The sequence below is a fragment of the Mauremys reevesii genome, linkage group 1 (genome assembly GCF_016161935.1).
Source record: "Mauremys reevesii isolate NIE-2019 linkage group 1, ASM1616193v1, whole genome shotgun sequence".
In the NCBI taxonomy this organism is placed as follows: domain Eukaryota; kingdom Metazoa; phylum Chordata; order Testudines; family Geoemydidae; genus Mauremys; species Mauremys reevesii.
Genome location: NC_052623.1, coordinates 116,265,039 through 116,292,531, shown reverse-complemented (window position 1 = coordinate 116,292,531; position 27,493 = coordinate 116,265,039). Strand labels below are relative to the sequence as shown.

General features: G+C 46.9%; 1 protein-coding gene and 1 long non-coding RNA gene across 13 annotated transcripts in view; one reads left to right on the top strand and one right to left on the bottom strand.

Annotated features, from left to right (window-relative positions):
- The window catches only part of LIMS1 (LIM zinc finger domain containing 1), a 129,154-nt gene that overhangs the window by 86,880 nt on the left and 14,781 nt on the right, over nucleotides 1-27,493 (top strand). For all 7 annotated transcript variants that reach the window (XM_039544860.1, XM_039544844.1, XM_039544869.1 and 4 more), the window contains exons 3-6: nucleotides 10,221-10,287; nucleotides 19,600-19,720; nucleotides 22,011-22,160; nucleotides 25,618-25,768. In XM_039544860.1, the coding sequence (XP_039400794.1) occupies nucleotides 10,221-10,287; nucleotides 19,600-19,720; nucleotides 22,011-22,160; nucleotides 25,618-25,768 (489 nt within the window). The remainder of the gene's footprint in view (nucleotides 1-10,220; nucleotides 10,288-19,599; nucleotides 19,721-22,010; nucleotides 22,161-25,617; nucleotides 25,769-27,493) is intronic.
- The window catches only part of LOC120408210, a 36,319-nt gene continuing 20,083 nt past the window's right edge, over nucleotides 11,258-27,493 (bottom strand). For 2 of the 6 annotated variants that reach the window (XR_005600524.1, XR_005600515.1), the window contains 3 exons: nucleotides 18,081-18,166; nucleotides 12,991-13,290; nucleotides 11,258-11,796 (listed from right to left, as the gene is read on the bottom strand). This is a non-coding gene — a long non-coding RNA (uncharacterized LOC120408210). Of the gene's footprint in view, nucleotides 11,797-12,990; nucleotides 13,291-17,691; nucleotides 17,992-18,080; nucleotides 18,167-19,593; nucleotides 19,739-27,493 lie in introns of all 6 variants that reach the window. The other 4 variants (XR_005600527.1, XR_005600523.1, XR_005600522.1 and 1 more) reach the window with 4 other exon arrangements.

Below are 27,493 nucleotides of genomic sequence, written 5' to 3'. Positions count from 1 at the left end.
GGGGTTGAGGCTCCCCATATTATGACCGACACTGTTCACCCTCTTGCCGATCTGTGTCTAGATGTTGGTCTTAGTCACTGGCACCATGGGACTGCTCCCCCTCGTGTTACTGGTCTTCTCGGCACCGTTCCCCCGATGCTGATCTCCCCGGCACCTGGACCATTCTCCCCGGTATAATCACTGGTCACTTACACCTGGTCAGCGCTCACCGGTAGCCACGACCAGCAAGCAGACCCAGGCATCAACGGCTCCTCCCTTGTCGCCGGAAAGTGGTTCCTGTGGCGCAGAGGACCAGTTCAGTCCATCGCCCTGGTCTCTGCGAGAGGATGGCCATATTGGGGATCATGGGGCGTTCCGGTGATGACGATGCCCCCTTTGCAAAGTGCTTCAGTGGCCACGTCAGAGCAGAGATCGACGGCACTGGGCCTGGTACTGGAAGATTGCTCTGAGGTCGGGGTGGAGAATCTGGTGCCCACCCCAAACGTCCCTCTCCAGCACCTGCCAAGCCCTCAGAGTCTCCACCGGCGGCCAGGGCCGCCTCCTCTTCCCTGGACGAGGAGGTTGCGGGACCTTCCAGGGCCAGCCCCCCAGATGACTTTAAAGAACACCAAGCCCCTCTCAGGCGGGTGGCCGAGAACTTGGAGATGGAAGTGCAGGAGATGGTGGAGCAGGAGGACACTCTTTTCAATGTCCACATCTGCCCTGATTGCCCTATCTGTACACAGCGGGGTCCTCAAGATTTCTAAGGCTCTGTGGCAGACCACCCACCTCAAAACGGGCTGAGAAAAAGTACTTTGTGCCAGCCAAAGGTTTTGAGTACTTGTGTATACCCCCCCTCCCCCAGGCTCACTGGTGATGTTGGTGGCCAGCGAAAAGGACAAGCAGGTCCCCTCCTCCTCTACCTCCAAGAACAAAGAAGCCAAGAAACTTGATTTGTTTGGCAGAAAAATTTATTCAACAGCCAGCTTACAATTCCAGATGGCGAACCATCAAGCCCTGCTGGGCTGATACAGTTTTAACCTCTGGGACAGCCTCCAGAAGTTCCAGGACTCCCTTCCTCAGGGTAAGACTCAGGAGTTTGGCACCCTGGTAGAGGAAGGGACCGCGGCAGCCAGATGCTCCCTGCAAATGGCATGGGATTCAGCAGCGAGGGTGATTGCGTCGGCAATGGTTATGTGACGCAGCTCTTGGCTCCGAACAGTGGGCCTCTCCCAGGAGATGCGGGCCTCAATTCAGGATCCCCCCTTGGATGGAGTTGGACTCTTCTCCGATCAAATGGACGCCAGGCTACATGGGTAGAAGGACACTAAGGCTACCCTTGGCTCGTTGGGCATGCATGCCCTACACTCTGCCAGAAAGCTGGTCCTGGACATAGTAGCCCGGGGCTACACCCTGCAGTTTGTAGATACCCCTCCTTCCTGCCTCCCTGCTTTCCTGTCCCTCATCAGGGACCCCTCTCATGAGCAACTCCTGGTTCAGGAGGTTGACAAGCTCCTGCATTTGGTGGGGGGGTGGAGGTGGTTCCTCAGGACATGGAAGGAACAGGATTCTACTCCCGATACTTCCTAATCCCAAATGCCAAGGGGGGCTTCAGACCCATCCTGGACCTGCATGGCCTCAACAAGTCTCTCAGGTTGAAATTCCGCATGGTCTCCCTGGCTTCCATTATCCCCTCCCTGGATCTGGGGAACTAGTACGCCGCTCTTGACTTGAAGGACGCTTATGTTAGAAGAGAACAGGCTGACCCAGAGGCGGATTTGAGTAGATGGGCTTCTTTATTGCGATACTTGTTCCCCTTGACCCAATGGTCAAGTAAGCACTGAATTAATTACCTCACACTCTTTTATCTAAGTTAGTATGTAAATACCACCATTTACTACAACACCCCCAAAACCCTTATTGAGTAATATGAACGCCCACACAATGAATATTAATAGCTATATACTGAATATAATTATCCCTGCCCCTGATTACTGTTTACAGAATTAGCATATTCTACAGACAATTTTTACTTTGGAGATACATTTCTTTGCTATAATTGCAGCCACAAATTCCCTTGATCAGCAATTCACAGGGAAGGGAGGAAGGGGCCATGACCCCGAGCTCGTTTGTAGAGCTGGGAAAGGAAGGGAGTGGGAGATAACACTGCTTTACACAAAAAGGTATCCTTTAGATCCCCACCTTCCTTATGCAGCTGCAACATTTATCAATCCTTAACAAGGAGAAGGGAGGGGAGAGGGGTAGTACTTTATCTATCAAGTGAAGAGATGGTGCCTGCCCACGCCTTCCTCCCTAATACCATGCTAGCGGTTATCCAGGTCTTTACTTAACCCTTACATACCCCAACAGCTTACTTCCATGTCTCCATATTCCCAGGACATAGACGGTTCCTGCATTTCATAGTGGCAGGGCGCCACTTCCAGTTCATGGTACCACCCTTTGGCCTGTTCTCGGCCTCCAGGGGGTTCACGAAATGCGTGGTGCCAGTAGAGGCTTACTTCAGACATCGGTGTGGGGGATGTGTGTCCTGATCTTTCCATACCTCGATGACTGGCTTATCAAGGGCAGGTCTCTGGAACAGGTGTGGAGAAGCCTCAATCTGGAACACTCCACCTGCAATGACCTGGGCCCATTAATAAATACAGAAAAGTCCACATTAACGCCGGTCCAGCGCATAGAGTTTATCATAGCAGTTCTTGATTCCACGCAGGCCAGGGCCTTCCTTCTGGAGGCACACTTTCAGGCCATGGTGGATCTCATTGCCCACGTGAGGAGACATCCAGTCACCAGGACACACACTTTCCTGCGGCTGCTGGGCCACATGGCAGCGTGCACATACGTGGCCAGGTACTCCCGGCTTCATCTGCGACCCCTGCAAACATGGCTAGCAACGGTTTACGTTCCCAGCAGACATCCCCTAGACCAGGGGTCGGCAACCTTTCAGAAGTGACGTGCCGAGTCTTCATTTATTCACTCTAATTTAAGGTTTCACGTGCCAGTAATACATTTTAACGTTTTTAGAAGGTCTCTCTCTATAAGTCTATAAACTATTGTTGTATGTAAAGTAAACAAGTTTTTTAAAATGTTTAAGAAGCTTCATTTAAAATTAAATTAAAATGCAGATCTTATCAGTTTACTGCGGTGGTTCTTAACCTGGGGTGCACGCACCCCCTGGGGCAGGGCCAGTGCAAGGATATTTTGTGCCCTAGGCGAAACTTCCACCTTGTGCCGCCCCCCTCCCCGGCACATCAGTTCATTGAGGGGCAAATCCCAACGAGCCTTTATAGACCCCAGGGGCCAGCCATGCCCAGGGGCTGCTCCCCAGACCAGGTACCCCCCTCCCCGCCCCCGAACTCCTGTGGAGGGTGCACAGCCCCCCCGCGAGCCCTCCCCACCCCATCCTGGTGGCTCCCGCCCCGAGTCCACTCACTGGCTTTGCTGGGCTTGGGCCACTGCAGCAACTTGGCAGGGAGGAGCCGCCTTCCGGAGGCACTGGAGAGCCAGAGCATCTTGCTTGCGGCAGCAGCGAGCCCCAGCCATGGAGGAGCTGGCACAGTGCAGGGGGGCAGCAGCCCTGCAAAGGCGGTGGCGCCGCTAGCGGGGAGCAGCTGCGCCCCCCCGTCCCTCCTGCCTAGGCTGCGGCCTGGCACCGCCCCGGGGGCTCCTGCAGGCTGCAGTGGATGTATGCGGGTGCCAGCCCCCATGCGCCCCCTGGCTCCCCCCTCGCCTAGGGTTACCATATTTCAACAATCAAAAAAGAGGGGCAAGCCCTGCCCTAACCCCGCACCCATCCACTCCCTCCCACTTCCCAACCCCAATGCCCCTGTCAGAACAGCCAACCCCCCCCCTGCTCCTTGTCCCCTGACTTCCCCCTCCTGGGACCCCTGCCCCTAACTCCCGCCCTGAACCCCCCCCCCTCCCTACGCCTCCCTGCTCCTTGTCCCCTGACTGCCCCAACCCTTATCCACACCCCCAGGCAGACCCCCGGGGACTCCCACGCCCCATCCAACCACTCCCCACCCCCTGACAGGACCCCCAGAACTCTCGACCCATTTCACAGAAAACTTACAGAACTGGATGAAGAGATCTCTGAGCCATTAATTACAGACCAGTCAGCAAATAATCAATCAATCAATTTGTAATCAGTTTGTGGAAAACCATCATCAGAGAGTGGATCTGGTTCTATTCAGTGTCTTTATAAGTGATTTGGATAATGGCCTAATTCAAAATGATCTGGACAACTGGAGAAATGATCTGAAATTTATAAACTAAATATGAATCAACAGTGCAATGCTGCAGATGATACTTAGTTATTGAGGCAGTTGAGAAATCTGTTCCAATGTGAGACTACAGAGGATAGACTTAAAGAAATTCTATAGCAAAACACAGAATTGCATACAGAAATAAAAGTATAAGAATACTGGACTTGATTTTGAAAATATCTTGTTCCTCATTGGTCCTCTTAGACTTGTTTTCCATTATGTTTGGCCTCATCAGCTTAGCATTTTTCCTGATCTGACTAATCTGAATAAAAATGAGTCCAAATGGAAACCCCAGATCCAGACATTTTTTGCTTTGGATTCAGGTCTACACTTTGTAGTTCCAGTGCACCTCTAGTTTTATACCATAATCTGACAACAGTATGTTCTGTATAGACACTGCAAGGAGTTTTATAGCATGTATCAATGCATAGCCATGTACTAATAACATCATAACAATCAACCTATACTGAGAGTTTTGGTGCCAATATAACCAAGGGACAATGAAACATAGCCCTAAAACACTGATATCAATCTGCAGAATTGAGAGTGGTACCCATGTTAGTCTGTATCAGCAAAAACAACGAGGAGTCCTTGTGGCACCTTAGAGACTAACTAATTTATTTGGGCATAAGCTTTTGTGGACTAGAACCCACTTCATCAGATGCACGAAGTGAAAAGTACAGGAGCAGGTATAAATACATGAAAGGATGGGGATTGCTTTACCAAGTGTGAGGTCAGTCTAATGAGATAAATAAATTAACAGCAGGATACCAAGGGAGGATAAATAACTTTTGAAGTGGTAAGAGAGTGGCCCATTACAGACAGTTGACAAGAAGATGTGAGTAACAGTAGGGAGAAATTAGTATTGGGGAAAATTAAGTTTAGGTTTTCTAATGACCCAACCACTCCCAGTCTTTATTCAGTAAGTTCAAGTGAACATGAACACGCATGCTTAGTGATGCCTGTCACGTCAGTCATTACTCTTACCTTTAGTGTGGTAACACTATAATTAGAAAAACTATTTTGTCACATGGCTCCTTTTCATGTCTGCTCCTGTAGGACAGGGGGCTAGTACAGATGGCGTGGATTTGTGGGGAAAGGATATAGGGAAGGTCTGTCCCCTGCAGAAGTAGAGAAAAATCCCTCATAGATGCTCAAGGGGGAGGACCTGCATTTTAAGAAGATTATAAGTGTTGCTTGGATAACAATTCATGATTTTGCTAAATCAGGCACAAACATTGGAGAGTTTTGCTTCTGAGGTGTGGGGGTGTTTTGTTTTGTTTTTTAAATATTTAACAGCCTATGGCAGGGCCCAGGGGCGGCTCTAGGAATTTGGCCGCCCCAAGCAAGGCGCCATGCCGCAGGGGGCCCGCTGCTGGTCCCGCGGCTCCGGGGGACCTCTTGCAGACGTGCCTGCGGAGGGTGTGCTGGGAGGGCGGCAGGCGGCTCCGGTGGACCTTCCGCAGTCATGCCTGCGGGAGGTCCACCGGAGCCGCGGGACCAGCGAACCCTCCGCAGGCATGACTGCGGAAGGTCCGCTGGAGCCGCCTGCCGCCCTGCCGGCAAAATGCCGCCCCAAGCGCGCACTTGGCGCGCTGGGGTCTGGAGCCGGCCCTGGCAGGGCCAGAGGATGCTGCTGCAATTAACATGGCAAACTTAATTATTATTTATATTAGAGTAGTACCTGGAGGCCTCTCCCAGTATGGGTGGTGTTTAGCAGAAACAGTCTTAAGGAGAGGGTCCTTGAAGGAAGACTTTTTACTGTATATCTTTCTAGTAAGCTATTAAACACCTGGAGATTTGCAACTAGTTAGTGATTATTTTGAGATAAGATTTTCTACCTGGAAACTTTTGATTCTTGGAACTCCTGTATATGTCTTAAAAATGTGTATTGTGGGATTAGTTACCAGGGATTGAGGGTTTTCCCTGCTAGGTAAACAGTAGAATCAGCCACAGGGTACTGCAGAGGTGAGGTAAAAATAGATTAAAACAAACAATATGCTTGCTTGACACAATCAGAAGAGAAGGAAAACCTGTTCAGCCTACATAGATTTGCGTGCAGTGGCACTGATCTCCAAACAGAGTTAACATGTATAGGTAGAGCTCCATTGTATCACTCAATAACACAAAACAGGAAGCGTTCAGATTTCATACTCTCATATAAAGAATCCTGTGGCACCTTATAGACTAACAGACGTTTTGCAGCATGAGCTTTCGTAGGTGAATACCCACTTCTTCGGATGCAAGCAGTGGAAATTTCCAGGGGCAGGTAAATATAAGCAAGCAAGAAGCAAGCTAGAGATAACAAGGTTAGATCAGTCAGGGAGGATGAGGCCCTGTTCTAGCAGTTGAGGTGTGAAAACCAAGGGAGGAGAAACTGGTTCTGTAGTTGGCAAGCCATTCACAGTCTTTGTTTAATCCTAAACTGATGGTGTCAAATTTGCAAATGAACTGAAGCTCAGCAGTTTCTCTTAGAAGTCTGGTCCTAAAGTTTTTTTGCTGCAGGATGGCCACCTTAAGATCTGCTATTGTGTGGCCAGGGAGGTTGAAGTGTTCTCCTACAGGTTTTTGTATATTGCCATTCCTAATATCTGATTTGTGTCCATTTATCCTTTTCCTTAGAGACTGTCCAGTTTGGCCGATGTACATAGCAGAAGGGCATTGCTGGCATATGATGGCATATATTACATTGGTGGATGTGCAGGTGAATGAACTGGTGATGGTCTGGCTGATCTGGTTAGGTCCTGTGATGGTGCTGCTGGTGTAGATATGTGGGCAGAGTTGGCATCGAGGTTTGTTGCATGGATTGGTTCCTGAGCTAGAGTTACTATGGTGCAGGGTGCAGTTACTGGTGAGAATATGCTTCAGGTTGGCAGGTTGTCTGTGGGCGAGGACTGGCCTGCCACCCAAGGCCTGTGAAAGTGTGGGATCATTGTCCAGGATGGGTTGTAGATCCCTGATGATGCGTTGGACGGGTTTTAGCTGGGGACTGTATGTGATGGCCGGTGGAGTCCTGTTGGTTTCTTTCTTGGGTTTGTCTTGCAGTAGGAGGCTTCTGGGTACACGTCTGGCTCTGTTGATCTGTTTCCTTATTTCCTCGTGCGGGTACTGTAGTTTTGAGAATGCTTGGTGGAGATTTTCTAGGTGTTGGTCTCTGTCTGCGGGGTTAGAGCAGATACGGTTGTACCTCAGTGCTTGGCTGTAGACAATGGATCTTGTGGTGTGTCCGGGATGGAAGCTGGAGGCATGAAGGTAGGCATAGCGGTCGGTAGGTTTTCGGTATAGGGTGGTGTCACATTAACATTTCGGTATAGGGTGGTGTGACATCAGTGAGAAACTGCTGAGCTTCAGTTCATTTGCAAATTTGACACCATCAGTTTAGGATTAAACAAAGACTGTGAATGGCTTGCCAACTACAGAACCAGATTCTCCTCCCTTGGTTTTCACACCTCAACTGCTAGAACAGGGCCTCATCCTCCCTGATTGATCTAACCTCGTTATCTCTAGCTTGCTTCTTGCTTGCTTATATTTACCTGCCCCTGGAAATTTCCACTCTTGCATCCGACGAAGTGGGCATTCACCCACGAAAGCTCATGCTGCAAAACGTCTGTTAGTCTATAAGGTGCCACAGGATTCTTTGCTGCTTTTACAGAACCAGACTAACACGGCTACCTCTCTGATACTTGATACTCTCATATGTTCATGTCCAAATCCTTTCCAACTCATATGTAATCTGTTTTATAGCTTTATGCTGTATGTCATTACAGAGTGTCTGGCACATTTGATTTGTGCTAACATCAGACAGGTTGGATGACTCACTGTAAGAACACTGGCTTTTCATCCCTAGTGACCCCAGTGAAGCTCAGCATGAGAACTAAGCTTAGGATCTCATGTTGATAGCAGAGAGCAATCTGCATCATAAAATCGCCACCCTGCTAGACAGTTTAGTGTGACTCACCTTGCTGTATAATGATTCATAAAGATAAAAATTCTCTGATCCTTAGAGCAGTATACCGGAGCTAATGTGTAAATGTTATACTATTCCTAATTTATGCCTAATATTCACTGAGTTTGTTTTGTTTTTTAGTTTCCAGTTGAAAATGCTCCCCATTGCCTCCATTTTAATGGTTGTCTCAATTTGTAAAATACCAAACATTTTATAGGAAACCTAATGATGTGTGTCTGGTTTTAACATAGCTAGCATTTGCATCTGGTTATGACGGGGTCAGAAACCTTTCAAAGAAGAAGAGCCATTTTTTGTGTTTGTCTTTGACCAAAATATTTCAAGAGCTGCATCACATGCAAAGCTACTTGTAGAGTTAGAATTTATCAACTAATAATAATTGAACATATTAAAGTTACTACTACTCACTAACACTTTTAATGTGACTTTTGCCATTTGAATATAAACAGGAGGGAGCTCCGGGCTGGGGCAGGGGATTGGGGTGCAGGAGTGGGTTTGGGGTGTGGGAGGGAGTTTGGGTGCAGGAGGGAGTTCTGACCTGGGGCAGGGTGTTGGAGTGGGGATGGAGGTTGTGAAGTGCAAGCTCTGGTCGGGAGGCACTTACCACAGGTGGCTCCTGGCCGGTGGCACAGCAGGGCTCTGGCCCCATGCTGCTCCTGGAAGCGGCTGGCTGCTGGCATGTCTCTGCACGCCCCTGGCGCGGGTAGGGGAAGGCAGCTCCGTGCGCTGCCTCCGCCCCCAGCACTGTCCTCACAGCTCACATTGGCCAGGAACCAGCCAATGGGAGCTGCAAGAGTGGTTCTTGTGGGCGTGGGCAGTGCACAGAGACCCGGTGCCCTCCTCCTCCCGAGGGGCACACAGAGACGTGCTAGCAGCCAGCCACTTCCAGGAGCAGCGTGGGGCCAGAGCCCTGCTGCGCCGCTGTCCGGGAGCTGTTTGTGGTAAGCGCCTCCCGGCCAGAGCCTGAACTTCAGACACCCCCAAAAAAGTCTGCCCGCAGGGGGGCAGCCAAAATTGCTGCATGCGTCTTCGGAGCCTCAGGTTGCCGACTCCTGGGTTATGAGATGCCTGAAGGCACCCACACATGAGCAGTGCCTCCCCTTCACTCCAGGCCATGTTTTCCTGTATATTATTACAGTAGTTGTTCTACAGCACTACCTTCACTTCCTTGAAATTGTTTCCCACCTGTTTCTGTGAAGATGAGCCTGAACCAGAAAATCATGTCTGAAGCACCCTGGACTTTGAGAAAGTTCAGATCTAAATTCAAGCCACACGTCTGGCCTCAAACTCTGTAATGGGCCAGTTTGAAGCTCCAAATCTAGAATTTGTTGAGAAAGAGATCAGATATGAACTTCCTTATCCTCATCAGTTTGTCAGATTAATTGAATGGAAGTTCTCTTCCTGCATTTTTCCGTGTTATACTACTGAGCTAGAAAGTTGTTTTACACAGTAAATTGCAGAGATTTTTGACATGAACATTCTCCTGCACTTATTTCCTCCAATATGTGGGGCCATTCTTTCAGGAAGTGCAGAGGTGATCAGAGGGGTTCAGGGAAAATGCTTCCTAGTAGGAAGGGTGTTTATAAGTTGATCCAATCATTAAAAGGTTAATTCCTGCCTGTAGCACTGTATGTTGCATCAGATTTTCTGTATCCTGTCTGAACGTAAATATTGTCTGACAATGTAAATGATAACACAGAGCAAAAAGTTTAGACGCTCGGCTTTTTAAAAGGAGAGTTAATACTGTAACAAATAGTGTATTCCATGCTTAATATTAACGTAAGGTAGCTAGATTTAGTATGAAAGGGGTTGATCAGTTTGTCTACTACAAAAACCTGTTTCTGTGTGTCTCATCTTTGTTATAGCCATGTCATCTTTCACAATTTAATTGCATCTGGGAATGATACAGTATTGTGACGGTATGAATATTATTGATGTGAAATGTGAAGTACACTTTTTATTCCTCTAACTTCCAGTTTGTTTCCCATTTACAGTTCGAAGGAAGGAAATATTGTGAACATGATTTTCAGATGCTTTTTGCCCCTTGCTGTCATCAGTGTGGTAAGTTTTATAGTAGGGGTGGTATTTCATACTGATCATCCAATGTAAATTCAACATATAACCTTGGAAACGAATGTAATCCTTGTGAACGTTCCCTGTGAAGGTAGACTTCAGAAAATGTTGGAAATAACCAAAGGATTTATTTGAATAAACAGAAGCAGGCAGTAGGGCTTAAAAGATGGATGAATTAATTCACAATGATTAGTGATTTACCATTTGATTGAGTTAAAACTTTAAGGCCTTCATGAGCTTTTGATATGATGTAACAAAAAAAGTTCTCATGCAACTAAAACTCTCAGACAAGCTCTCATCATCTCCTGTTTCAATTATTTTAACCACTTCCTAATTGGTCTGCTCAAGACCTACATTGTCCTACTCCAGTCCGTACAAAGTAAGATAATCTTCCTTGCCCATCTCATGAAAACACTGGCTCCCCCATCTCTACTGCATCAAATTCAAACCCTTTTAAGCTTCAAGCCACTTCTAAGGCCTTACTTAGCACTGACTCACCCAGTGCATTTGCATCGTCTCTATTTCAATGAAAATACCCTTTGTGAGGGGTTGGACCCCTGGGATGTCACCTGGTGAGTTGGGGCACCACTGAGTCAGACTATTCTGTCAGCCTGGATCCTCTTTACCTGGCCTTGATGGGCTAGGCTCCCCAGCCTTTTCCAGCCAAGCACACAGGCAGGGCCACACCCAGCTGAACAGAGAGCCGGAGATCCGCTCTGGGAAGGCTCAGCTTAGGGGACTTGCCACAGCACCCAGATGTCCACCCCCCCCTTGGAGTACAAACCCAAAATTATATGAAATTCACCTCTTTTCTCAATGTGGAGGAGGGTGTACACTTCTCCCTCCCCCCATTAGAAATGACATAAACTGTGTTATACCAGAAATACATTTATTAACTATAACAGGTGTATTTTAAGTAGTTAAGGAGGTAGCAGACAGAACAAGGCAGATTACTAAGAAAATAAAACAGAGCACACAAAATTAGTTTAATACACTAAAGAAACTGGTTACATGTAAGGTCCACCCTAAATGTGGTTCTGATAATCTTCTTCACAGGCCAGACGCCCTTCCAGCCTGGGTTCAGTTCTTTCCCCCAGTTCAGTCTTAGTTGTTCCCAGCAGTCATCTTGGGTGGAGTAGCAGGGGAGAACTGAAGACCCAGATTACCTCACTCCCCACCCTTAAATAGGATTTGCATAAGGCGGGAGTCCTTTGTTTCCTAGTTTGACCCCCACTTCTTTACAGTGGAAAGTTACAAGAAGTCCGAGGTAATGTTTTAGTATCAGGTTACAAGACCACCTGATTCTGTGGGGCCCTTATAGCCATTCTTCACAGACTGACCCACGGGTTCATAGGAAGACTAAGCTTTTTTACAGTCCATTGTCCTTGTTGATGGGCCATCTGCCCTGTCTGGCTTGTCCATTGTTGTACCTGGAGTGTTGGCAGTGGGCGTCACCCAAAGTAGCATAGTTGAAATACAAATACATAGTCAATATTCCTAATTTCAGATACAGAAATGATACATGCATATAAATAGGATAATCACATTCAGTAAATCATAACCTTTCCAATTATATCTCACGAGCCATCTTGCATAAAGTATATCTGTTATGTCATATTCATATCATAATATTTTCATAAAAATATGGAATGATACGTCACACCCTTATTGCCTGCTCCTCCCATAATCGTTTCTTAGCTTTCTTCAACACTGTCCTGTGCATGGAATGCCGTTCCTGGGCTGGTCTGAAAAGTCACTCCCCTCCCCTCATTTAAATCTCTCCTGAAGCCCCATTGTTTCCGTGAACTCCACAGGAAGCTACTTATTTCACTTATTTATCTTATGTATGAACTGCTTATTTGTATGACGGGAGGAGGTTGAATGCTGGCAGAGAGGGGCTTACAGACACTAGATCTAAAGCTAGGGATTGCTAGTAGGCAGAGCGGGTTGAATGGTGGAGGGAAGATATGGGAAAGAGTTTAGTGTGTATAACTCAAACAAAACCACAAACATGACTAACTACATGGACGATGGAGTTCATTGTTTCTGTAGGCCAAGCACATTGAACAGATGTGGGGAGAATGGAGGAATGCATTGAGCCCCTTAAGTGCCTGGTGTGCTGTCCCCCTGCCCTAATTCTGCTGCCTTCTTGGTCATTTCTCTCCTTAACAAATCTCTCTGCCTGCAATATCAAATGGATACCATTTAGATGAACTAAAACACCTGTGACTGGGCAAAGGTAAATGATCTTGCCTGAGCTAGGCACAGTGTGGACGGAGCCACAAAGCAACTCTCGAAACTCACTCCTACTCAGCCAATATAGCTCCTGATGTGAAGGAACCCCAACTCTTCCGGTCCTAAACCTTCACGACCCCAGCAGTCTAGCAAAGCACCTCAGTCCTAACCAGCAGTTCCATTTGCTGATTCATTTCACCAATGGGATTGAAGCAGGGCTTAAATTCCCTCCCAGTATTTCCTGGAGCCTTGAACTTCAGCCCCGTGAGAGGCACTGGGGCATGGGGGGCTTTGCCCTGTGGGGTGCGCGGCTCTGCCCCACAGGGCACACCGGGGCTTCTGCAGGTTTTAAAATATTTACTGGAGCTCCACTATGGATGGCTCCGGCTGAATTTAAGCCCTGGATTGAAGTATGAAAATGCAATGGACAGAGCGAATAATGACTGGCTGAGTTACCTCTGATCTCACAATGCCTCTCTGCCTGGAGCACCGTATGGGCATTGTGTGTAACTCAGGCTTCTTCTTCAAGTGCTGGTCCCTGTCTGAATTCCACTGTGGGTATGCATTCACTCCATGCATCCAGAGCCAGAGAATTGTGAAAGCAGCGTGTGTTGGTCCACACATGCATCCTGGGTCACCTTGTGCCTCCCACTTAGGAAATAAAGGGTGAGGCTGACCAACTGCCTCTCCAGTTCCTTGTCACTGCCGCTTGGTCCAGATTGGAACCTCCAGTATCCGAAGCTTTAGCTTCTTTATCTGTGAAAATACATTTAGATATCTGTAAACAGCTTTTTTATATTCTAGTTTTTATCTGACAGTTTTAGCATTTTATAGTTAGTCTTCCCTGACCTGGGGAGCATGCCCCGATGCCAATACCCCATTTGGGTACTGGACTACGCCCAGGACTTGAGGCTTCAAAATTTCTGCTTCAGAATTTCTGTAAGGGCCCCCCTGTCGGGTGAGGGGTCGCTCTTCGCCCGCTGGGCACCTGGGGACCAGGCCGCCCCACTACACACGGGTAGTACAGTCTAGGAGTCCACAAAGCCCAAGTCCTAGCTCAGGGCGGGCGACAACCACAGGTGCAGGGCTCAGCCCCTCAGGCACGGCTGAGCAGCAGTTCAAGTCTGTAAGTCTATAAAGCCCAAGCCCTAGCTCAGGGTGGGGCAGCACACACAGGTGCAGGGCTCAGACCCTCAAGCAGGGCTGGGCAGCAGTTCAAGTCTATAAGTCTATAAAGCCCAAGCCCTAGCTCAGGGCGGGGCAGCACACACAGGTACAGGGCTCAGACCCTCAAGCAGGGCTGGGCAGCAGTTCAAGTCTATAAGTCTATAAAGCCCAAGCCCTAGCTCAGGGCGGGGCAGCACACACAGGTACAAGGCTCAGACCCTCAGGCAGGGCTGAGCAGCAGTTCAAGGTAAGTCTAGAAAGCCCACTCAGGCCAAGGGGACGGGGGAGTCTGCCACCCAAGGAGTGGGTGGCAGGGGGGACGCAGGCCCTCCCACTCCACTGCGTCCCAGCCCGGGGCCCTAGCAGCACAAAGACTCGCTGCTGTCAGTGGGGATCCAGGCCGCAACACACTGACGTGGGTTCGGGTGTGTCTGCAGCCTGACTGGGGTCGGCTACCCCCGGGCTACTTCCAGTTCCCCCCTGAGGGGGGATACCTGAGTCATCGTGGCTTCGGCAGGGGGGTCGACCACCATCGGCTCCTCGGGGTACGGGTGCACGGGTGGCTGGAGCGGATCCTCGGGTTTGGTGGCCACGGTCCGGCTCGACTCCTCCTCAGGGTAGCGGGAGCAGGGCAGGCTCGGCCAGTCCTCCTCTGGGTAGCGGGCGAGGGGGAGGCTGGGTTGGCTGCTGCCTTCTGTGGCCTCCCCAGCGGGAGCTTGGTTGTGGACGTCTGGCCTCGCTGACCGCCGGCCTCTCACTGAGCCCGGAGGGCCCGCCTTTATACTTCCGGGTCGGGGCTTGACCCTTTCCGGGGCGGGCCCAAAACCCCGTGGCTCCGCCCAGTCCGGCCTCCGGCTGGGCTCTTCGCCCTCTGGGGCCCCTGTGGGCCAGGCCGCCTCACTACACTGCCTGCAATCCTTCTCGGTCAGCAATGACCACCAACAGTGCTTATACTGCTTCAGGGAAGCCCCCATCACAGTAAGGTGCAGTATCTGCTGTTTGTTCCCCAGCCATATGCAGGAAGCATCTAATAGAAAAGGCCACAAAGCTGCAATCGGACCCAGGCCAGGGACCCCTCCCTGTACATTGAACTGATAAAGCAAGGAGCACCCCCCCTGCCACGAGGTCCAACTCAGGAGCAAAGGAGTTTACTCCCACAAGTCCCCTGTCAGGATCTTGTCAGGGAAGAAGGGAGCATAAGCATGAGTCTGAGTCTTCCTCCAAATCCACTTTGAAAAAGTTGGATTCAGTCCTGCCTAAACTGACCATTAGCTCAGCCCAAGAGAACTTAGTACGTCGTAAGTCTCAGAGGCATGACATACTGGGCCCTCCAGTACCTCCCAAGCACAAATCCTGGGATCTGCCAGCACTGACAAAGATGAGTTGCCAAGAGCATCAGTTATCCATGGTACCATCTCTGCCTTCAGTGGCTTTGGCACAGACTGTCTCTATTGCAGCTCTAGGACACCTCTCTTCCAGACCTGGAGTCTCTCAGACCCGGAATATCTCACTCCATCGGCTCCCCCTGTTTTGAGAAAGGTTATAACTCCGCCAGGGGAGCTGGCCTTTGGGAGGAATCTGTCTCCTATTCCATCTTCAGGCTGTGATTTCCCTCCAGTGGCACTGTTGGTATCACAGTTGGAACTGGAATTGGCTTTCTTCTCATCAGGAGATTCTGAATCACACTGAACCATTATGCCTTCTTCCTCCAAGACACACCTTCCTAGTCAGAAGACTTGCCCCAGCTTGGGACCAACCTCTGCCTCCTCATCTACCTCAGAACTGTTGGTACCCCATGCCACGGGGACCACCGCAACCCCCCATTCAATCCATCCTATTGGCCATACTCTGGGCCATGGGACCAGTACCATCTTGTAGTTGGCTCAGTCTGCTAGGGAGTCACCCCTTTTCTCCCATTGAGGAGACAACAGGAGCTGACCTCCAATCCTGCTGCAGAAGAGTATGCTCCGGATCCAGTGGTTCCGTTGGATCTGATAAGATTCATGTTTTTATTGCCAGATGAGGTGCTGACTCTGATGTCTCCATCCTGCCCCACCCTGCTCCCCAGTGACTATAAGCTGTTCCAGGAACTCCTTTCCAGAATTGCATGGGAGCTGAAGATTCCTCTTGAGGAGGCTCAGGATCCTTAACACAAGCTCTTGGACATCCTTCAGTCCTCCAGCTCCAGTAGAATAATGCTCTTGGTTAACAAAGCCTGGAGTCAGCTAGAGTAGTCTGGCATACCCAAGCTACCTGCACCCCTACCCCTAGGAGGGCAGAGAAATGGTATTATGTCTCAGCCAAAGGTGCGAAATTTCTGTTCTCTCACCCTGCTCCCAATTCTGTAGTGGTCCAAGCCACTGCAGAGAAATGTAGGTAGCAACACCCCAGATCGACCCTGACTGATAAGGACAACAAGTGTTTCAGCCTATTGGGAAGGAAGATCTTTTTTTCTTCTAGTCTCCACTACTGGCTAAGTATGTCTTACTGAACTATTCAAAATTTGCAGACTTTGACAGTCTCCCACAGTGGGACATAACTCATTTCCAGGCTCTTAAATGGTTGCCATTACCACTTTCCAATCAGCAGTAGATAGACCTGATACATCTTCCAGGGCAATGGCTACTGCCATTGTGATGCACAAGAAGTCATGGCTCTATACTTTAGCGCATCCCAGGGAAGTCCAGTGCACCACAGAGGATCTTCCCTTCAGTGAGACTCATCTGTTTAATCAGAAGATGGATGAGTCCTTACACACTTTAAAGGACTCCAGGGGCATCCTCTACTCCCTGGGAATATATGCACATACCCTGAAGAGAAAATTCCACCTTCAATAATACAAGTTTAGATTGATGTCTCAACAGTTCTTCCACCTGAGACCTTATGAGCAACCCCTAAGAGCAGAGAGTTCAAAAGACCTGCTTCATCACACTTTCTGCAGCAGATTCCTCATTCCAATCCCAGCCCTTGTCGAAACATTATTTTAGATGGAAGCTGTAAACCACTGAGTCCAACATGTCCTGACTGCCAACACATTCTTGGGGGAAGTCATCTAGTACTCCTTTTCAACACCTAGAGTGCAATAACAATGAACAAATGGGTGCTCAGCATTATCCACTCTGGCTATATAATAGAGTTTGTGCCCTACCTCCTCCAAAAAACCCTTTCCCTCCTCCCTCTCGGAGGCCACTTTCACAAGAACATTCTCAAACAAGAGGTGGAATCTCTCTTACAGCGAAGAGCAATAAAGCGGGTTCCTCTTCAGTACCAAATAAGGGGTTTTTACTTGACATATTTCCCAGTTTCCAGAAAGAAAGGCAGTTGGAAACCTATTCTTGGCCACTGCCATCTCAACTGCTTTATTTGCAAACCCAGGTTTTGCATGGTCATGTTGGCATTTATAGTTCAATCTCTGGAAAAAGACAAGTGGTTTACAGCTCTTGACATGAAGGATGCCTACTTTCACATGGACAGCCACCCCACTCGCCAGTGCTTTCTCAGATTCATAGTCACCTCCACTCACTTTCACTACAGAGTACTCCCTTTCAGCATCACTTCCTTCCCCAGGGTCTTTACCAAGGTGTTCTCTGTCATAGCAGTCTATATCAGATGCTGTGATTTCACCATCTTCCCCTACCTCGATGAATGGCTCCTTGTCACCAGGTCATGCCAAGAAGCCCAGGTGTGTACTGCAACAGTTGCTACAACTCCTCTCCTCTCTGGGGTTTAGCATAAACACCGAAAAATTCGTTCTCACCCCTAAATTTTGGACTTCATCAGGGCATCCTTAAGTTCAATCAGGCAAGGGCTTACTTTCTGAGAGACAGGTTTCAGGCTATGAATGTAATCATGGATCAGTTCATAACCAACCCAGGGTGCCTGTCAAGATCTGTTTTTCTCTGCTAGGTCATATGGCCTCATGCACATGTCTCGCCTTTTGCGAGACTCCGTTTTGTTGCCTACAAGCGTGGCTTCTGACTTTGTACTCACCAAACATGAGCACCAAAGTAATATTGTTCCTGTCATGATGGAAAAATCCCCATCAGGTTTGTGTTGGTGTTCCTTTCCTCGCCTTCACACCAGAAAGGATGATGATTACTGACGCATTCCTGTTGAGTCCGGGAGCTTACATGGACAGCCTTGTTCTCTCAGTGCTCACTAAGTCTCCATTTGAAACATTAGCTTCTTGCTTCATGTCTCTCCTATCCATGAAGGTCACATTCCTGGTAGCCATCACCTCAGCCACGTGGGTTGGTGAGCTTGCGGCATAGATGGCAGAGCCTCCTTACGCTATATTGCATAAGAACAAGCTTCCATTACATTTATACCCTAAATTCACCCTCAATCTGAGTTTCACCTGAACCAGCCTATCCGCTTACCTGTATTCTTCCCAAAACGTCACACATCCTCAGAAGAATGGAAGCTCCATTCCCTCAATGTTTGGCAAGCCTTAGCCTTTCATAACCTGCAGAGAATGAAGACAATCAGGAAATCCCCTGGACTATTTGTCACCATAATGGACAGGGCCAAGGGTCAGCTTATATTCTCTAAAAGAATCTCAAAATAGATGTTGGCCTGTACTTAGACAACTGATATCAGAGCAAATCTTCCCCCTCCTCACGGGGTAAGAGCTCATTCTGCAAGAACGCAAGCAACATCTATGTCTTCTTTTCAGTAGGTGCTTCTACTTGATAATTGTAAGGCAGCTACATGGTGCTCAGTCCACACATTTATTATACACTATGCTGTGGTACAGGACTCCTCTGCTGATGCATCTTTTGGAACAGCAGTCCTTTGTTCGGCTCTGCCGTCTACAACCTCTCACCCTCCTATTTGAGTACTTCTTGTCAATCACCCACAGTGGAATGCACATAGGAACCAGCGCTCAGAAGAACAGAAAGTTACTTACCTTATAGTAACTGGAGGTTCTTTGAGATGTGTGGTCCCTATCTATATTCCACTACCTGCCCTCCTTCCCCTCTGCTTTAGATCTTCTCTGATTTACAGTGGAGAAGGAACTGGAGAGGTGGTCCTGCTGTTGAGCGCCTCAGTTGGAGGCTTAAGGTGAGCCTGGGTGCACGTGAAGACCTACAGACACTGCTTTCAAAGTTTTCCAGCTCCAGGCACATGGAGCACATGCATACCCAACAGTGGACTACAGATAGGGACCGCACATCTTGAAGAACCTCCAGTGACTAAATATAAGTAACTTTCTTTTTTCCAGTTTTTCTGAGTGTCAACAAAATTGGACATGGTCTTCAAAAGTTACCATGTTAGATAGAGAAATGACATCAAGTTGAGTGTGAAGCCTCATTTTGCTTGGCCAGCAAGAATTGCATCTATCACCACCTGATTTGTGGTGTATCCCATTCCCCCATCCTTCAGCAGATGGTATGCTCTTCAGAGCCGGGACTGAGTCTTTCTCTGCATTTGTAAAGTGCCTAGAGCCTTTGGGAACTACTAGAGTATAAAACAAAACAAAAATCCTGCTAATCTGCTGGTTAGTCAAAGCAAAAAGGAGAAAGTAGTTAGGAAAAAGTCATGCAGAATAAAGAACTGCATGAATACCAAAACAACATCAGAGATCAGATGACTGGAAAAGGTGAGGGATGGTAAAAGAAAAACACAGATATACAGAAAATGAAGTGTATGAAGGAGGATGAGTAAATAAAGTGTTAGCTAGAAGGGGGAGTGCTTTGTTACTAAGGGAATTTGCTTTGGATTTGTAGCCAAGAATAAGGTTGAGAACCAGAGCCCCTGGAGCCATATACCTGAACCCGCAAGCTGGGAATTTTTGGTTTATTTTACTTTGTCTGATACAGTGTTACTTAAATCACTTTGGTATTTAAAACAACTTTATTTTATTTTTTAACATCCAGATATTTTATTTACCTACAGGTGAGTTCATTATCGGTCGTGTTATTAAAGCTATGAATAATAGCTGGCATCCAGAATGCTTCTGCTGTGACATCTGCCAACAAGTACTGGCAGATATTGGATTTGTCAAGAACGCTGGCAGGTAGATCTTCACCCCCTTCTGTATTGATCATAAGCAAAGTGGTGGTGATAGGGTTTAAAGTTTATTAAGGCTTCTAAAAATCTTTAGCTGACATGATGTAACCTCTTTAATAAAGCACAGTTAAAGGAGTAACTGAAGTATCTCTCAAAAAAAATGAGGAGTCCTTGTGGTACCTTAGAGACTAACAAATTTATTTGGGCATAAAGCTTTCGTGGGCTAAAACCCACTTCATCAGATGCATGGAGTGAAAAATACAATTCAATTAAGGTGAAAGTGACATCTTCTTGTCAACTGTTGGAAATGGGCCACCTTGATTGAATTGGCCTCGTTAGCACTACAAAAGTAATTTTCCCTCCCTTGGTATTCACCCCTTGTCAACTATTGAGAATAGGCCACTTCCACCTTAATTGAATTGGCTTGTTAGCACTGACCCCCTAGTTCGTAAGGCAACTCCCATCTTTTCATGTGCTAGAATATATATTCTGCTTACTGTATTTTTCACTCCATGCATCTGATGAAATGGGTTTTAGCCCACGAAAGCTTATGCCCAGTGTGATAAACTCAGGACAGACAGCTGCAAGGGAGGGGTAGAAATCAGTCTCAGAGGGTTAAAAGGCCCTCCTCCTTATCAACTGGTGGGTAACTACGGGTCAATCGGGTTCAGTTGAGAAGGGGTTACCAAAGTATCAATTAGAATCAGCTGAGAGGGAGCTACCTGAGGTTAATTAGGATCAGCTGATTCCAAGTAAGGGCTGCCTGAGATGTTTTTAACCCTCCCCTGGGGGGGAAGGAGGGGAGGAGAGAAGAGGGAGAAGGAGCCCTGCTGCCAGTAGGTGAGGAGCAGCAAGACAGTGAGCCTCACCAGGAGGAGAGGCAGTAGTCTCTCCCACAAGGGAGAAAAATATGCTAAAAAGGACTGGTAGAGAGAAGGAACAGACTTCCCCTGTGTCCCAAGGGGGACCACATTACCCAAGCCTGTCTCACCAGGGCTAAAAGCAGCAGAGGCTGGGGAGACCGAGAAGGTGCCTTGCCACACCAAATAAATGTGTTAGTCTCAAAGGTGCCACAAGGACTCCTCATCGTTTTTGCTCATACAGGCTACCACGGCTACCACTCTGAAACCTGAAGTATGTCTGTTTACATGTAAGGTACCTTTCTGGGGCAGGGGTTCAAGCAAGTCTCATCTACAGAGAACACAGCTCAAGAATGAAATGTAAACATTAAATATTGATTTTTTTAAAATACTTTACGAAAGCATTTAACAGATGTTCCACTACACCTTCAGACTTTCCATCAGGGTCACCTTCTGGGTATATCAGTTACCTTATATCACTCAGTGCCAGTGGTACTTTGAGATATAATAGAGCGAGAACATTTTGAAAGTAGTGTACCAGAGGTAGATAAATGTATCCTGTTAATGCTTTCACATGAAATATCAGATTTTTTTCTGGTGTGATTCCCGCAACTCATGCATCACAACCAGTGGAGCTGAGGTACTAAAAATTTAGATAAAAGTGCACACACCTACCTTGCACCACTTGGAAATTCTGATGGCACCTCTCTAGAATAAAGTGCATTGCTACAGTCAGCGCTTTTTATTTTCTGTTTTTAATGCTTTTTTGTGTGTGAATTTTACCTGACTGAGATGATTTTATATTAGGGAGCCTGGAAAAAGTAGTAGTTTGGTTCATACGTAAAAGTGTTGCTCTTATTTGCAAGCTCTTTTGAGGCCATTGTGGGCTTACTCTGACTATCAGCAGCACCTTACTCCTGGAGTAGTCCCCTTAACTTCAGTGGGACTATTCCTAGAGTAAAATATTTTTCAATGTGAGTAAAGGTCCTACAGCCCTATGGCTACTATCTTGCAAACAGATACATGCTTAACTTCAAGTGTGTGACTTCACATGGTAAAAGTGACGTTCATGCATAAGTATTTGCAGAATCAGGGCCTCAGTGAGCATTTAGCTTCCCATCTAAACTTCTGAGATTCACAGAGTAAAACACTTGGCAACAAAAATCTTTTGCAAATTCTAATTCCTTTTTTTACTTTTACACATACATTAAATGCAAGAGAACAGAAGAATGAGCCCCTGGGCTGGATGGAAGTAAATTGACTATTTTTTCCCTTCTCTTGAGCTTGGGTTTCCCTTAAGGGTACTGCTCATATGATTTATTCAAATAACAGATTGAATTGAAATCCTAATAGATTTTTGTTTGTGTTTTTATTGTGTGGTAAGGTTCCAAAAAGTATTTATTATTGTTACCGTTTTAATTTTTTCTCTGTTTTTAGGCATCTTTGCCGTCCTTGTCACAATCGGGAGAAAGCCAGGGGTCTGGGAAAATACATCTGCCAGAAGTGCCATGCTATTATTGATGAACAACCGCTTATATTCAAGAATGATCCCTATCATCCTGATCATTTCAACTGTGCCAATTGCGGGTAATTGTATTTTATAGAAGAAAAAAACTAAGAAAATGCTGATTTTCATTTGTTTTGTCTGTTTAAATTTAAAGTCAGCTGTATCGATGTAATCCACGTTATCAGAGTGTGATTCTTTGTCCCCTCTAGTAGCTAGGCCATGTATGGAGGTTTGAGTCCGCCATTACCTCTAGGCTCATGGACTGGATCCTTTAGCTCAAACAATAGAGGCTCATAGATTACAGAAATCTGGGGTGCAGTCCTCTCTCAGACAAGCTTAAATGAAAGCTGAGGTTCTGGAGAACAAGATGGTATCTTGGAAGAGGTTGTAGTATCACTGTGTGTACCCCCAATTCTAGCCCTGGGCACAGATGAGGGTTTCAGTAGTGAGGAAAGGACAGATTTTGGTAATACTGTAAGAAACAGAAGTGACCTACTGAGAGACTGGATGCAGGGGAGAACAGGAGAGAGGAGTTGAAGATGACACTAAGGTTGCATTCCTTGGAGGATAGTCCAGTTACAAGTGACAAAAGAGCTAGGAGGATGAAGTGAAGAGGAATTAAGAGGAAAGATGAGAATTTCATTTTGGAAAGAGATTGAGTTTGAAATGGTGATAGAAGATCTGAGACTGGACAGAACCTCACCCCATGCAATCCTTTAAAATAATCAAACCATTTGTAACAGTGAGGGTAATAAACCACTGGAACAGTGGTAGGTTCTGGTTCACTTGAAATGTTATCAGACTTATCAGTAATCTGATTAACAGACACTCAAGTTTGTGTGGCACATAGTATTGACTAGGATTTAAGATTATCAGCACTGTGGCCTGAAGGAATAAAAAAGTCAAAATGCCCAAAACCGTAGGCTGAATGAACTGCTACTTAGCAGTAATCTTAATGATAAACTAAGAAATCTCAGTGACTTTTCTATTTTTCTTCACTTGTTTAAAAAAAATAAAAAGTGCAGCCCCTTCACCTCCCCCACTTGCTTCCGTCTTTTGCTGCTTAACTTATTCCTTGGCCTCCTCTGGTTTTTAAAAGCAAATTGTAAATTCTTCCCTCCTTTTTCTTTGAAACAATGTGTCTTCAGCTGTGGCAGCTGGTCCTTGTCTTCAGGGCTGAGCCACTTCCCCAATTTTTACAGGCTGCGATGGCAGCTGTGTCGACACTATACAGCAGAAACCCTATAGCTCTTGGGGCAATTCTGAGGAGTGTTTCTGCTTCAAACAGCTCCGCAGAGTATCTATGGATTTTCAAAGTTGCCTCTGCAGCAGCTGGAAAAGGCAATTCCCCATCCCCTGAAGGGACTAAAGCTTGCATGGATATTAGCAGTGGGTAAACACTGATTTTTTCCCCCAGTGTTCCACGTCCTGCACAGAGATGCTGGATTGGAGGTATTATGGGAGATAACACAGGTGCACTAGTTTGTAGCTGACCATCCAGTAATTTGGTGGTAGGGAAGTTTTCACTTTAGATATTTAGTGCCACAGCAAAGATCTGTTTAAAAAGGATCTGTAATCCTAAAGCAAGAGCAATCAAATGAGACCACCACTTATTATACAGGTTGAACTTCTCTAGTCCGGCACTTTCTGGTCCAGCAATATCCGTGATCCAGCATGATTTTATGTTTTTTATGCTTTATTTACTTATTTCCTTGTGCCAATACAGTAAAATTGTGTAACAACACTAACACTTTGTTATGAAGAGAGCCAGTAAGTCTGGGCTTGGTGGCATTGCAAACGTTGTTCCATTTACTCACCTCGGCAAGATAAAAATAAAGAGAGACCCACTTGCTACAATATGGACCTCCCGTGGTTCGACAAATTCTCTGGTTTGGCATCGGTCAGGTCCGTAGGGTGCCGGACTAGAGAGGTTCAACCTGTAGTCCATTTTAAAGCTTATTTCTGACAATGTCATTTAACTGTTCTTAATAACATAATTATTCAGATTGGATTCAGATCATCCAATTTAGTGGTTAAAACAAAGTAGCATACAGAGATTCTGAGATAGTAAGAATATACATGACTGTCACATATAGGTACATATTTTTCTTTTCCCTGAACCCTATAAAGGCATGCATGATTGACTTGGACCTAGAGCAGGGGTGGGCAAACCACGGCCCACGGGCCGGATCCGGCCCGTCAGGGCTTTGGATCCGGCCCGTGGGATTGTCCCCCTGTGGGCCAGCAGGCACCACAGTCTCAGCGCGGCGGCACCACTTCTCTGCAGCCCCCAGGGGGGGGGAGGGGGCCATGTGTTGCCCTGCCCGCCCGCCCAGGCACTGCCTCCGCCTTGGTCCAGGGGGGGGGGGGGGATGGGGGGTGGGAGGGAGGGAGGGAGGCGGAGCGAGGGCGCGCAGCGGCGCGAGCGCCCCCCCCCCCCCCCCCCCCCCCCCCAGGCGGAGCAGCGCGCAGCGCGGGGCAGGCGCAGGCAGGGCAGAGGCCTGCCTGCCCCACCCCCCCCCCCCACCCCCCTGCCACCCCCCCGCGCGGGCCCGCCCCGGCCGCCCGCTGCACCCCCCCCCTCTCCCCCCCCCCCCCCTCCCTGTCTCCCTCCTCTGCCTGCCCTCCCTCCTCTCTGCCCTGCCCCTGCCCCCCTGCTTCCCTGCCTCCTCCCCCTCCCCCCCTTCCCCTTCCCCTCCCCTCTCCCCCCCTGCCCCTCCCCCCCCTCCACCCCCCACACCCCCACACCCCACCCCCCCCCCCCCCCCACCCCCCCCCCCCCCCCCGCCCCCCCCCCCCCCCCCTCCCCCCCCCACCCCCCCCTCCCTCCCTCCCCCCAAAAACCCCTGACCTAGAGCACTAAATTCCAGTCTCAGTTATACTGATGTTAATTCAGAGGAAATCAGATGACTATAGTGGATTATACTAGTGTCACTGAGAACAGAAGTTAGCCCAGTGTATCTAGGACCTTGTCTACACTAACGAAGTTAGTCAATCTAAGTTATGCTAGTTAAATTACGTAAATTATGGAGCTGAAATCGAGGTATCTTAGATTGATTTACAGTGGTGTCTACACCATGCTATGTTGGCAGGAGGCACTCTCCCATCAACATATCCGCGTCTTCACCAGACCCACTAAATCAATGCCGCTGCATCGATCGTAGCAGCACCGATTTAGCCTGTAGTGAAGAGACACCCTAGATCTTACAAATGATCTTGTGTTCAGTGTCAATGGCATGTAAGAAAATGATGAAACTATTATAAATCAGATATTTAGAGAAAGTAAAAAAAATCATGCATTATACTTCTCACATATATCTGAGTTTTCCATGCAAACATTCAACCTTCAAGATAAAATCCACTGAACCAGGCTATTTTGAACACTAGTATCCAAATCCCATAATGGAGTGTAAATAAAACTTTTGAAATAAATTCATAACAATAAAGTCATGCCTTCAAAACATCCCATTAACTAAAATCATTCTCTGTATTCTCAGATTCTGTGTGTTCATGTTTGATTCATTAATTTTTGAACAGGAAGGAACTTACTGCTGATGCTCGTGAGTTGAAGGGAGAATTATACTGTTTACCATGCCATGATAAAATGGGTGTCCCCATCTGTGGCGCATGTAGGAGACCAATTGAAGGACGAGTGGTGAATGCTATGGGGAAACAGTGGCATGTGGAGGTAAATGTCAAAGAGTGTATTGTATTTTATAAATATTGGCATGAATATACTAGGTCTAGAATTTTATGGGTCAGTTTCAATAGAAAGGATTAGAAAATTCTACAGAAATGGTTGATAAAGTAAGTTGTAGAGCATGTCTTCAGTTGTAATCTCACACACAGTTTATTCCATTTTGAAAATTTCTGCATTTTGAGAGAGATTCCCTATATTTCAGATGAGAAATAGTTGTAGAACTCAAAATATCTCTTTAAATCAACAGAAACTTTTTAAATGTCTATATACACGAGGACACTGGCATGAAATATGGTTTAGCTGCCACAAATTTCCTGTGTGGTCTTGGGCAAATTATTTAATCTCTCTGTGTCTGCATCGTCATCTGTAAAATGGGGATAATAATGACATTGCCTACTTTACAGGCTGTGTATGAAGTTAAGTTTACTGTTCAAAAAGGTGCTTTGAGATCCTTGGAAAGTTCTATAGAAGTGCAAAGTATTATACAGAAATGTAGTAATATTTTGCATAAATACTATTCATTACAAACTGGAGAATTGGTTTGAAATAAATAGGATGAAATTCAGTAATGACAAATGCAAAGTGCTACACATAGGAAGGAATAATCAAGTGTACAACTACACAATGGGAAATGACTGCCTACAAAGGAGTACTGTAGAAAAGGATCTGGGGGTTATAGTAGATCACAAACTAAATATGAGTCAACAATGTAATACTGCTGCAAAAAAGCAAACAGCATTCTGGGATGTAATTAGCAAGAATGTTGTAAGTAAGATATGAGAAATAATTCTTTCACTTTACTGATAGGGCCTCAGTAGAAGTACTGGGTCCAGTTCTGGAAACTTCAGGAAAGATGTGGACAAATTGGGGCAAGTCCAGAGGAGAGCAACAAAAACGATTATTCTTGACTAGAAACTATGACCTATGAGGAAAGATTGAAAAAATTGTGTTGGTTTAGTCTGGAGAAGAAACGACTGAGAGGCGACATGATAAGTCTTCAAGTACATAAAAGGTTGCTGTAAAGTGTGTGTGGGGGAGAGAGGGGATACATTTTTCTCTCCACTGAGGACAGGACAAGAAGTAATGGGCTTCAATTACAGCAAGGGAGATTTAGGTTAGATCAGTGATTTTCATCTTGTGGTCCATAGACCCCTGTGGGTCCACCCACTACATGTTAGGCAGTGGTTCTCAAACTTTTGTTTTGGTGATCCCTCTGAGTGTGACCCCTCCCTTATAAATTAAAAACCTTTTTTATATTTAACACTATTATAAATGCTGGAGGTGAAGTGGGATATGGGGGTGGAGGCTGACAGCTCTCGACCCCACATAATAACCTCGCGACCCCCTGAGGGATCACGACCCCTCAGTTTGAGAACCTCCTGGTCTAAAGGGTCTGTGAAAGATGACTATGAAAATAAAGTTTTAGATCCCAGAAAAAGCATTCAATTTTTCTGATCAATCAAAAATATGTGAATACCCCCACCTACAGGTCAAAACCCAGAAGTACTGTCATTACCATAGAAACCCACAGTTTAGCAAACTCTTTCTCACGCTGCGTCAACTGTTGTGCTGAGCACATGCAACATTTATATTTGAATTCTGTTCAGTCAGTTTTCAGTCTCAGACTTCTGTGGTAGGGGTCCGCAGACCACAGGTTGTATTTTGAAAGGGGGCCGCACCTTCATTTGAAATTTTTTAGGGGTCCAAAATGAA